Source organism: Neomonachus schauinslandi, chromosome 2 (genome assembly GCF_002201575.2).
Source record: "Neomonachus schauinslandi chromosome 2, ASM220157v2, whole genome shotgun sequence".
Classification (NCBI taxonomy): Eukaryota; Metazoa; Chordata; class Mammalia; order Carnivora; family Phocidae; genus Neomonachus; species Neomonachus schauinslandi.
Window position 1 is genome coordinate 169,937,956 of NC_058404.1, and position 12,075 is coordinate 169,950,030.

Here is a 12,075-nt window from a genome sequence, read left to right on the forward strand (position 1 = left end):
TTTTTTTTTTTTTTTTTTTTTTTTTTTTTTTTTTTTTTTTTTTTTTGATGTGTCCTGTTGTGAATGACTTCAAGCTGACTGCCCCAGGTCTCCTGTTTCTTGTAAGAACCCAGGGCTTGCTCTGAGCCAGCATCCAGCAGCCCTTGCATGCCTTTTTTCTGCCTAAGCACACATACACTCTCTGCCTCATGCCGGGAGGACTTTTCTCCCCTTTGATATTTGAGGCCAAGTCAGAGGCCCTCCCCCCTTTCTCCATTAACAGGGATCTATTTTCCCCTAGGATTTGCATGCAGCCACAGTTAACCCGGACCCCAGTTTAAAAGAGTTTGAAGGAGCAACACTCCGCTATGCATCTTTGAAACTCAGGTAGGACATGGGAAGGACCTGCCATAATATGTGGCTTCGTGCAGCTAGAGTTTACAGTAGAATTCTAAGTCCAGTTTTCTGTTTTTCTTTCTAGAAATGCCCCACGTGCTGATGATGACGATTCTTGCGGTATCAATAGTGACCCAGAAGCCAAGGTTTGTAAGAAACGTGCTTTCAGCAGCCAGGTTATGTTCTTGCATCGAAGTAATGGCTTTGGAAATGGCTCAGTTTTTATAAACTGTCAACCCAGAGCCACTGACTAAGGAATTATTCCTCCATCCTCTCTCTTTGCTAACTTCCCCAACACTTGAAATAAATCCCTAGGCCACGTTAGGTTTGGGAGGATTTCCATAACCATCAACACTGTGCCCATATCTCACTACCTCAGTTCTTTGCACAATGTAATAAGTTACAATTATTGTCCGAGTGAGTGGGCTTCAGAAGCCTTGCAGAGCAACGGGAGGGGCCATCGACAGGTGGTACGAGGCTCCTCACGCCCACCTCTTCCAGAACAGCCTCACACCTGCACCATCTCTCTCAAACACAGGCCTGATTTATGATGGGTCCCATGCCTGGGCTTTCATGTGGTGTGGTCGCCATCTTGAAATTCTTAATACTCTTATCTTTGGATTTGTGTTTTTATAAGCAACGTCCAATGGGGCGATGCCCCAGGGAGTTGGAGCCTTGGTTTAGGAACAGTCCTGCTATCTCCCCACCTCCCTGAGAGGTTCTTGACTGCTTGTTCCCCTCCTCCTCGGCACCTCAGGCCCTGCCACACATCCTCATCCCTGCCTCCAACCAGCAGTCACTACTGCTAGTAGGGGCCTCACTGGGAGCATGGGGTGAGTTGGCTTGGGACACACGTGCTCCCATGGCATCTCGAGAGAGGGCAAAGTGGTGGCCTACCCAGCCCAGGCTGACAGCACAGTGGTGTGTTGGTGGGGGGCAGTTCAGCCCACTCCCAATCCGGGTAACTGGTGTGTTCTGGCACAGATGTTGTGGTATACTTGAGGGTCACCCATCTGCTGCACCTCAGGGTAGGGGAGATGGGTCCACAGGAAAGGGGTATTCCTGACTCAGTTTCCCCATTCCTGGCCAGGGCGTGGGCGCATTAGTCCACCAGCTCAGGGGATGGAGAACCCAGAAGGTGTTGGTCCCTGGCAGCGGGCAGGGCCCCTGGGCATTTGTGAGGGTCTGCGCTTACCCTGCAGGTCTGCACTTACCCTGTAGGTGTCCCGTGCCCAAGAGAGCATGACTTTAAATACCAAGGAAAACACACCATAATGAGTGAAGAGAGAGACTGCAGAAGAAAGGCAACAATTTTCTTTCAGCCCTTTTTATGGCAATTTTTCCCCTGCCTTTTGAACAGGGGCTCTGCATTTTCATTCTGCATATTACCTTTCCATTTGCAAATTATGTAGCTGGTCCTCGATATTTTTTCTCACTCCCGAAGCTGATCGGTGTCTGTGAATAAAACAGCCAATAAGCTCCCTTAGTAGTAGTTAAATGGGGAAACACCATGCAGTTTCAAAACCTTGACTCCTCGGCTAAAAACTGCCATGCTGTTATCAGGGCTGTGGGAATCGGGGCTCGCAGTTGAACGCCCCCCGCCCCGCCGCCGCTAATCTGCCCGGCTACGTGCTCAGCACAGCCTCATACGGTGAAGGCCATCCCCAAGCCAGCGGCATTCTGAACAGGTCCGTGGGCTGCTAACATGCTGGCCTTTAAAGATAAGTTTTATGGCAGGGAGCGGATACAGTAAAACAGGAAGGCGGGCTGGGACTCATTTGCTCTGCGCCCAGGTGTTTTACAAGGGTTATCGGCGGAGGCTGGAGGCGGAGGGGGAAAGGGCTGCGGGGTGATGGCCCCGTGAAATTGATGAGAGTGGGCGGGGAGGGGTGAGGCGGGAGGGGAGGTGGAATTGGTTACCAGGAACAGGAGGCCTGGTTGAAATATGACCCAAGTTGTGCTTTCTCTTTTTACCTCTCAGTGGTCCTGTTTGCTGAATTCTTTATCTGCCCCTTGCTAGTGCCCGCGTGTCTGTTGAACACCTATTATGAATTTGTCCCTGTTAATAAGGAGGTTCCGTGTTGCCATAAGTTACCGAAGCTGGACTGAGTTCTAAACAGAAAGATACATGTATCGTATTATTTATTTTATATCCTACTTTGTTTTGTAGAAGGTCTTGGAAAACTTAGGAGAACAAATGCGTTTTTTTGAAAGGCACAGAAAATGTAAAGAAATAATCAGTGCATCTGTCTGTACTGGGATAATAGACAAGAGTCAGAAAAGATCAGGCCAGCGCGACGCCTGGGTGGCTCAGTCTGTTAAGCGTCTGCCTTCGGCTCAGGTCATGATCCCAGGGTCCTGGGATGAAGCCCCGCATCAGGCTCCCTGCTCAGCAGGAAGCCTGCTTCTCCCTCTCCCTATGCCTGCCGCTCCCCCTGCTTGTGCTGTCCCTCTCCCCTCTCTGACAAATAAATAAATAAAAATTTTTTTTAAATGTAAAAAAAAAAGAAAAGATCGGACTAGGGAGAAGAAAAAAATATGGCTTTTCAGATCATAGGACTCTGCACAGTTATGGAAATTGACCTGCAGGTTCATTTTTGTGCCTCTTGGTGATTATTTACATCGAGGATTCTTAGGGTGAATAGGACAAATCCCTAGGACAGCTCAGAATCCTGAAAAGATGTTGGCAACCAACCCCGCCCGCCCTGGATTCTGATGGTCCCCATGCTGTCATTATCATTGTTGAAGACCCCGCAGCACGGTGAGAGGGCAGAGGGTTTTAGAACCCTATGTCATATGAATCACAATGTGCATGAGGCAGAAGCCTCCCAGTCCTGATGGTGTGTAACCGTTTTTCTAGTGCTTCTTTATAAAGTAACTGTAATAATGAATATTTATTGTTAACTTTTTGCCAGGCATTGTCCTTAAGACTTTATTTCTGCTGGCTCTCATCCTCACAAAAATTCAGTGGCCTATCATTATCTGTATGTTGCAGATGAGGAAACTGAGTCATAGAAGGTTAAGCAGCTAGTAAGTAAATAACATCAGGATCTGAATCCAGGTCATGTAGCTACAGACCCCAGGCTCACTAGACTTGGAGAAAAAAAAATTCCTTACACATTGCAAATTTGAAAGTTGCTAAGAGAGTAGATCTTAAAAGTCCTTATCACAAGAAAAAAAATTTGTAACTATGTATGGTGATGGATACTAACTAGACTTATTTGGGTGATCATTTTGCAATATATGCAAATATTGAATCATTGTGTTATACACCTGAAACTAATATAATGTTACATGTCAATTATACCTCAATTTAAAAAAAAAAGGAAAATTCTCACTTGGAGCTTTACTTAGGGGCAACCACCAAATGATGTGTCCTCAATAATATTCCAACTATACGTAGATATATGGAAATTTGGATTTTGTCAATCGGTATTTCATAGCATTACTCATTGGAAGCAAAGGGCAAACACCCAAGCAAAACTCATTTCAAGTAAATTGATAGAAGGTTACGACAGTGTGGCCTCGCTTGCTGGTCTGACTTGAGGCAGTGATGAACTGGACTTTAGAAGTGGAAGAGATGGGCTGCAGGGTGTTTTAAACCCTCCCGTAGTAGTATGATTTCAACGAGGCTTATGGTCAAGGTTGGGCCTAGAACAGGAGGAAGCCAAGGGGGCTGGCGTGGAGATAGGCTGCATCGCTGGTGATTGGCAGATCTACACACTTTCATTCGCCATGGACACAGCAGGGTTGACGTTCCTTTGAGGCCATTGAGGAGTCTGGCTGTGCTTCTCTGGATGAATGCATGCTCACACTACCTCCCAATGGAAATGGGCACAGGAAGCCTTGCAGGGAACGCCAAGCTGTTCTCTCCGAATTGCTGTTCTCTCCGAATTACAACCATCATAAAATCCAGCAGCCCTAAATGAAATTATTCTTTACCAATTTTGGAAAAGCCAGTGAGCTTGGAACTGACTTCAGTGAAGTCACTTTGGAGGAGTCCCCCCACAACACACACGCACCCTCTGTCCTTCACCACCTGCCCCCTTCATGCCTGTTTAATGTCACCTAGAGCACCTAAGAAGGGAGGAGTGGCAAGACCTGGATTTTTCTAGATGTTCAAGTTCTTTTGTAGAAGTAAGTTATTTCTTTAGATGACCCTGCACATTCCTTCAATCTGCCAAAAACTAGAAAACTGAGTGCCCCCCAGATAAGCAGAAAGTATCCTTTCTTTAGGAAAAAAATAATTAATTTCATGTGCCATGGAATTATAAATATAGCCCCTAAGGGCTGATTACTAAAAAGTTATTATAGAACATGTCTTTCTTCCTAAGTGAAACTTAACATGCTAAAAAAATTAAAATCATTTTCAGGCTATCAGGATGTGGGTGTTGCAAACCCTCTCCAGCCACTGTGAGTCTGGGCACCTTGACAATCAGTTGTTCAGTGAAACCTCTAAATAGCGATGCCAACGTAAAATGACCACACCACCCCCACCACACCCACAGACACACCCACACGCACGTGCACACACACACACTCACGCACGCATACGCCTCCCTAACCCCCTCCCCAAAGGGCAAAGTATTTTTATTTTTTACTTTTTAAAGATTTTATTTATTTGACAGAGCACAAGCAGGGGGAGAGGCAGAGGGAGAGGGAGAAGCAGACTCCCCGCTGAGCTGGGAGCCGGACATGAGGCTCTATCCCAGGACCTGGAGATCATGACCTGAAACAAAGGCAGACGCGTAACCATCTGAGCCACCCAGGCGCCCCAAGAGCAAAGTATTTTTAAAACTCTGAAAATGTTTTTCAAGCCTACCTACTTTTTTGTACAATAATTATTTTTGTAGTTGATAGTGATGGGTGTGTTTGTGTATAATTTTGCGGTCTTCATTTTTTTTTATTTTAAAATGATTCTAGATTTACAGAAGAGTCATAGAGATTGAGTTCCCATATACCTACTTCACCTAGCTTTCCCTAATAACATCTTCATAATCAGAGTACAGTAATCAAAATTAATAAATCACTCTTGATACCATATTATTAACTATAGACCTTATTCAGTTTTTCATTTTTTTCCCCACTAATATCCTTTTTTTTTGTTCCGGGACCCAATCTAGGATACTATATGTCATGAGTGCTACTATATGTCATGGTGCCTGGGTGGCTCAGTCGATTGAGCGTCCGACTCTTGATTTTGGCTCAGGTCATGATCTCAGGGTCGTGGGATCGAGCCCCGTGTCAGGCTCCACGCTCAGCATGGAGTCTCCCTCTTCCTCTGCTCCTCCCCCCATTTACACTTGTGCTCTCTCTCTCTCTCTCAAATAAATAAATAAATAAACAAATTAATTAATTAAATATTTAAAAAACTTATTTCATATGTTCCTTTCCACAGTTCTCAGATTTGTCGTTCTTAACTCCATTGATATTTACTACTGCATTTAATGAATAGCACTGTGATCCATCTAGGCATCCAGTGGCCATGGGAGCAACAACTTCATAAAACTAGGTGACTTTTTTCCTCCTTGTAGGTTGCTAAGACCGGTACTATTGGGTCAGAGGCTGTCGGTGTATGGCTCGGTCACCTGTGGCAAAACTGCTTTACAGAAAGGATCCAGCAGCACATAATTCCACCAGTAATGTCCTAGAATACACCTCTTTGTTCACCGCCCGCTTTACTCTAGGTTTTGTCATTTTAATAGATGCAGCCTAGTTGTTCTTGCACCTGAGCTACTGTGTTCTCTAGAATGTCTTCTTAAATTATCGAGACAGGACGTTGCTTCATGAAACTCTCTTGTTTCTGTCCATTCTTGGCTGTTTCTTCCTCGATGCATATTTTTCTATGAAAGTTTTAGATAAAAATTTTATTTAGGAATAATTTTGAATATACAGAACAGTTGCAAAGATAGTACTGAGAGTTCCCAAATCCCCTTTACCTAGAGTCCCCTAATGTCCTGTCTTACATAACCATAGTACATTTGTCAAAACTGAGAAATTAACAGGAGCACGAAACAATTAACTAAACACTTTATTCTGATGTTACCAGTTTCTCTTCTGATGTCCGTTTTCTGTTCCAAGTCTAATTCAGGGTACCACATTGTTTTGTTTCTATGCATTTTAAATTTCAAATTTTATTCATTATTGTAATCTCAAATACTTTAATCATTTTTTTCTTTGTCTCTTTTGTGTTACTTTTCCATGTGAAAAAAAAATTTTTTAAAGATTTATTTATTTGAGAGAGAGCAAGCAAGCACGAGCGGGGGGAGGGGCAGAGGGAGAAGCAGACTCCCCACTGAGCAGGGAGCCCCATGTGGGACTCCATCCCAGGACTCCAGGACCATGACCTGCGCCGAAGGCAGCCACTTTACCAACTGAACCACCCAGGCGCCCTTTAACATTCCTGTATACACGAACCTTTAGTAGATGTTTGCCTCTTGTGCTTCATTTGTCAAGAAGGCAACCCCTGGCCCTGTTTGGGCCATCAGGTAGCTTGCATTTCTAAATTCCCATTAATTTGTTGTCTGACCTTTGCTCATCCTACTTATAATACCTTAAAATCCAAACTTAGCCCCATAAAGCTGTCCTTTCCTAATGGCGTGTAGCACATTGCTGGCCAAACTCTTGATGATAATGATCAACACTAAAATAAAATATTATAGTTAAATTGTAGAAAACTTAATGCTTTGAAAAATGTGTGCTAGTTTCTTAGAGTTCTTTCTCATCCTTTGTGTCACGCTGCCTGGACTTCTGTAAAGGAGGGGTGCTGCCACCTTGTGGACAGTATTGAAAATTACATCTTTAAAGAAATCCACAAAGGGCACCTTTCATTTGGAATCATTGAATTGCTTATAGCTGGAAGTGACCCTGGAGATGATCCAAAGGGCCTCCTTTACAGGTGAAAAAAAAGTCAGTCCCAGAAAAGATGAGTAAATAACTTTCCTTGGGTCACACAATTAGCTAGTGGTGGAAATGGCACTCAAAGGTGGGGTCTCCTGGGCCTTGGACCCCCCTCCCCTGTGTGAGTGTATAACAAATCATTTCCAGGATATTTATGAAGAGAGGTCTTTAGAACTGCCTGTAGAACCTTCTCCTCTGAAATCCATAATAAAGGACCTGGGTAAGGGGATGATTTTGTTCCAAGCACTTAATTCTCCACCTTTCAGCTTCCACCTCTGTGAAATGAATGTGTGATCATCTCAGAAGTCACTCTGGTTCCTGAGAAACGTTAAGATGCCAGATGAAATGTGGCAGTCCTGACCTATGGCATCTGGAGACGGAATAGTGCAGTCTGATGGATCTTCAAAGATGGAGAAGGGAAGAAAGCATAACTGGCTCTGTCATGCTCTCCAGGGCTGGAGACAGGCTGCTGGCCCCCCTTTTCGAAACACACGCTCAGCCTGTGTTCAGCACGCAGGCACTCACAGGCTAAGTTTTCCTACAAACATGAGGCATCGTGTTTATTTTCCCGAATTATAGAGAAGAAATTGATGCTTCGAGCAGGTCGCATAATTTATCACACAGCTAGTGACTGGTGGAAGGAGGACTTGAACTCAGATGCTTTTGACCTGAAAGCCCAAGAAAGCATCAGGCCCACCCACTCCCGATCATTGGTTCCCTAAGCTGTGAGGGTAAAGCTGAGACTGCCCGGGTGTTTTGGGTAGAGGTAGCAGAGATGCCAGAGGTGAGTATGGATGAGGGAACTGCAAGGTCATCGCTTGAGGACAGGCCACCCCCCCCCTTTCTTTTCACCGTCATCCAGACTCGTGTGGTCCAGACCTTTGCAGTGCTTTCAGACTTCCCTGCCCATGTTGGCAAATTCAGATTAGGGTGTTGTGGGGCGAGACAAGGGACTGTATTTCTGTTAGGCTCCCAGATGCTGCTGCTGGTCTACACACAACACTTCGAGTAGTAACACCGAAAAGTTTGAAACCTGCCCAATAAGGCATCCTTTCCGTGGACCTTCTGTGGGGACATAGCCTTTCTGCACAGCACTGGCCTGCTCTGTTATGGTGCATTTGCAACCAGTTCTCAGCTGTTGGGGGATTTTTTAACCAGGCGCTGGATTTTTGTGTAAGCTCTGCTTGTCTACTTCCTCTTTTGGTATATCCTGCCCCAGAAGGGGGGAGAAGGGGGGATGGAGGTGATGCATATCAGTCCGATAGTGGGTTTGGTGGAGGAACTTTCTGAAGCGCATGATGAATGAACATGAAATTCTAATATTCCTCCGTGAGCTTTATTTATCTGTGCCCTCCCTTGGTTCCTATTAGCATAGATTTTCATGAAGTAATCATATTAGTGGCTACGGACTTGATTAGCACGAACAGATGAACAGGAAGGGGTAAGGAGTATCTACTCATTCAGATTTATTTCTGGTCTGGGTAACAAATTCATTATCATTACTTAGCATTAGTATGGGATTCTATGTCTGTGTATAGTTCTTATAATTGACATTTATTTCATGTGGCACAAGTTTTTCTTTCAGAAATCCTGATCTGTATGAAAAGGGTGGATTTGATTTCTGTTGTTGATGCCTTAATTGCATCAAACACCTTTACTGAGTGCCCAGTGCTAAAGGAGAAGCTGTATCATAAATGGTTAAGAGCATTCTGGGATTTTGGACCCAGACTGAGTGGGTTTAAAGCAAGACTCTGCTGTTGACTAGCTGGGTGACCTTGGGCAAGTTGCTTGCCTCTCTGTACCTCCATTTCCTCTTTTGTAAAGTGGGGATGATGATAATACCCACCTCACACGAAGTGGGGTAAACATTGGGTTGACATATTATAAACATAAGATATATGTCACGTGCCTGGAATTATCCCTGGCACGTAATAAGCATTCTCTATGCATTAGCCATTTTTACTATTTTTAAACAAAGAGGAATAGATATCTTCCCTGCTTCGAGAGGCAGACAACAAACAGGCAAATGCGATGCATTGTTCTGAGTGCTGACTTATCATGTCATGAATGGAGACTGTGCCAGGGGCATCTACCCTGGCCGACAGTAAGGGGTGGCTCACGTGGTTTTCCAGAAGGAGAGGATACCTACGCTGATGCTAAGCCTAAGGGTACTTGCATTGCCACAGGACGGAGTGATTCTTGCCCGTTCTGTAAATGTAAATGCAGAAGATTTGAAAATATATGTAAATCTGTGTTCATTTTCAGCAAATGCTTTAAGGAACAGATCTATTAATAAGTTCATCATTGGGGCGCCTGAGTGGCTCAGTCGGTTAAGCTTCGGACTCTTGATTTTGGCTCAGGTCATGGTCTCAGGATTGTGAGATCAAGCCCCGGGTTGGGATCCGTGCCAGGTGTGGAGTCTGCTTAGGATTCTCTCTCCCTCTCCCTTACCCCCATCCCCACTTGCTCGGGTGCATGCACGCACTATCTGCCTCAAGAAAAAAAAAAAAAAAAAAAAGGAAGTTTATCGTATTTGTCCAGTGCTACATATTGCATTGTTTCTGTTATCTGTTCCTGTATACTTATGTAAGAAACCATGCCAGAACTCGGGAGCTTAAAACCACTATTTATTTCGCTCATGATTTTGTGGAATTGGGAAAGGTTCAGCAGTGCAGTTCCTTTCTGATCCACATGGAGGCAGCTGGGGCTGGAAGGTCCACTCCCAAGATGGCTTCTTACTCACATGCCTGGCAGCTCAGTGCTCCTAGGCTTCTCTCTCTCTTCACCTGGCATCTCATCTTTCAGGGCCTCTCCCTGTGCCTTGGGTTTCTCACAGTCGTGGTCTCTGGGTAGGCGGGTGTACTTCTCATGTGGTGTCTGGCTTCTAAGAAGCCGGCAGCTAAAGGCACCAGGTGAGACAAGGCTGTTCCTCGAACTGACCCCACATTGCTACCATACTCTGTTGATCAGGACGGTCCCGGCCCAGACCAAAGGTGGAGACATGCACTCCGCCTCTTGAGTACAGAGGATGGGAGGCTTTGTTGCGGCCATCTTTGGAACATCCAAGCTGCGGTAAATGTCTTTCCCACATTTCAGTCGTTCAACAAAAATGTCTTTAGTGAAGGGCATTATCAACACAGTTGAATCAAGAAGCCAAGGCACAGAGCCAGTGATGAACATACCAAGTCTTGGCAGAATGAGATTCTTCCTCTCGTGTGTGGCTTTTGGGTTGACATTCACAAAGAAAATACAGACTATCTCATTCAAGCCTTAGGAGGAGTGGGAGGAGCACCAAGAGGCAACGTGATCTGCCCAAGAGTGCGTGGCTCGTCTGGGAAGAGCAGAACTCAAAGCCGGTCTTCCTGACCCTCGTTCAGCACGGTTTCCCACTGAGCAGAGCTGACACTCATTCTCGGACATGGAGCCATCGTCCTTGGATGTTTGTTTTGTCTCCTAGCCCAGAGGAGCTTTTTTTGTGTTTCTAAGACTGTTTTCCTCCCTTTATTTGCCAACACGGCCAAACATAATGCTGTGTTTCTGGCAGAACCTCAGCTTCCTTTCCCTTATTAATGTCTGGTCACTTCACTTGCGTGAACGAGCGGTCGGGGAATTGGCAGCCATGTTGAGCCCCCAAGTTTTGAAGGGCGCTGTTGGAATGAGACGCACTGTTATCCATCGTTGGCAGCTGTGCTTCGTGGCAGCAGGTGCCCGGAAAGGCTAATTAAGGAAAGGCACCTTCCTCTTCCCCGGAAGGAGGGCAGCGGGAAATGGGTGAGGTGAGCGGGCTGCAGCCAGCAGCGATGCTGAAGAGGAGCGTCTTGAGAACGTGGCAGAGCAGGTGTGGGAACCTGGCCCTGTGGGATCCGGGCAGAGAATTGGGGCCGTGGTCACAGAACTGAGCAGCCTCGGGCAGAAGCAGCGGCAGTGCGTTCAGCCAGCCGAGGGGGGTCGTCCAGGAAGGGCCAGCTGGGCAAGACCGCGGGGTCCTGACGCTGGCGAGGCAGGCTGCCCGGAACTCTGCCAGCAGATGGACAGCACACCTTGTTTCCCTCACTCCCAGGACTCATCAAAGCGTGAAGCCGCCCAGATCAGAGTGTGAGTTCTTCCTGCACTCCTGGCTCTGCTGCTTGTAAAGCTTACAGTCAGCCTTCCTTGTTTTCAGTCTCTGATACCGACAGTTGTCTGCCGTGGATTCATCCATCCATTTGCTTGGCATGTATTTATTCAGTAGCTATTAAGTGTCAGCTGGGATGAGGTCCATCAGACTGGGGAGGGGAGCAAAAGAAAACAATGCAGCAGAGCAAATGGTGGTCTCGTTTAAGAACGACAGTGACAATGTTGGTGGAAGAGAGAACTTGCAACTGTACATGGGATTTCAGTTGCTTCATGTTGAAGGCAATGTTTGAGATCAGTTCACTAAGCAATAACACATAAATAATTTTAATTGACAGTTTAAGCATCTGTCAGTAGATGAATGGATAAAGAATATGTGGTGTATATACGTGTATATACATATATATACATGATGCGCACACACACACTGGAGTATTATTCAGCCATGAGAAAGAAGGAAATCCTGCCATTTGTGACAACAACATGGATGGATCTTGAGGGCATCGTGCTAAGTGAAATAGGTCACACAGAGAAAGACAGATACCATATGATATCACTTATATGTGGAATCTAAAAAAGCCAAGCTCGTAGAAACAGAGTGGTTACCAGGGGCTCAGGGGTGGGGGAAATGGGGAGATGTTGGTCAAAGGGTACAAACTTCAGCTATAAGATAGAAGTTCTGGGGAC

The 12,075-nt window shown here is 45.6% G+C and overlaps 1 protein-coding gene across 1 annotated transcript in view; it reads left to right on the forward strand.

The window, feature by feature from the left end:
• Positions 1 to 12,075, forward strand: part of APBB2 (amyloid beta precursor protein binding family B member 2) — a 360,396-nt gene that overhangs the window by 251,895 nt on the left and 96,426 nt on the right. Inside the window, 2 exon segments of the mRNA XM_021701683.1 lie at positions 281 to 366; positions 461 to 521. Coding sequence (XP_021557358.1) covers positions 281 to 366; positions 461 to 521 — 147 coding nt within the window.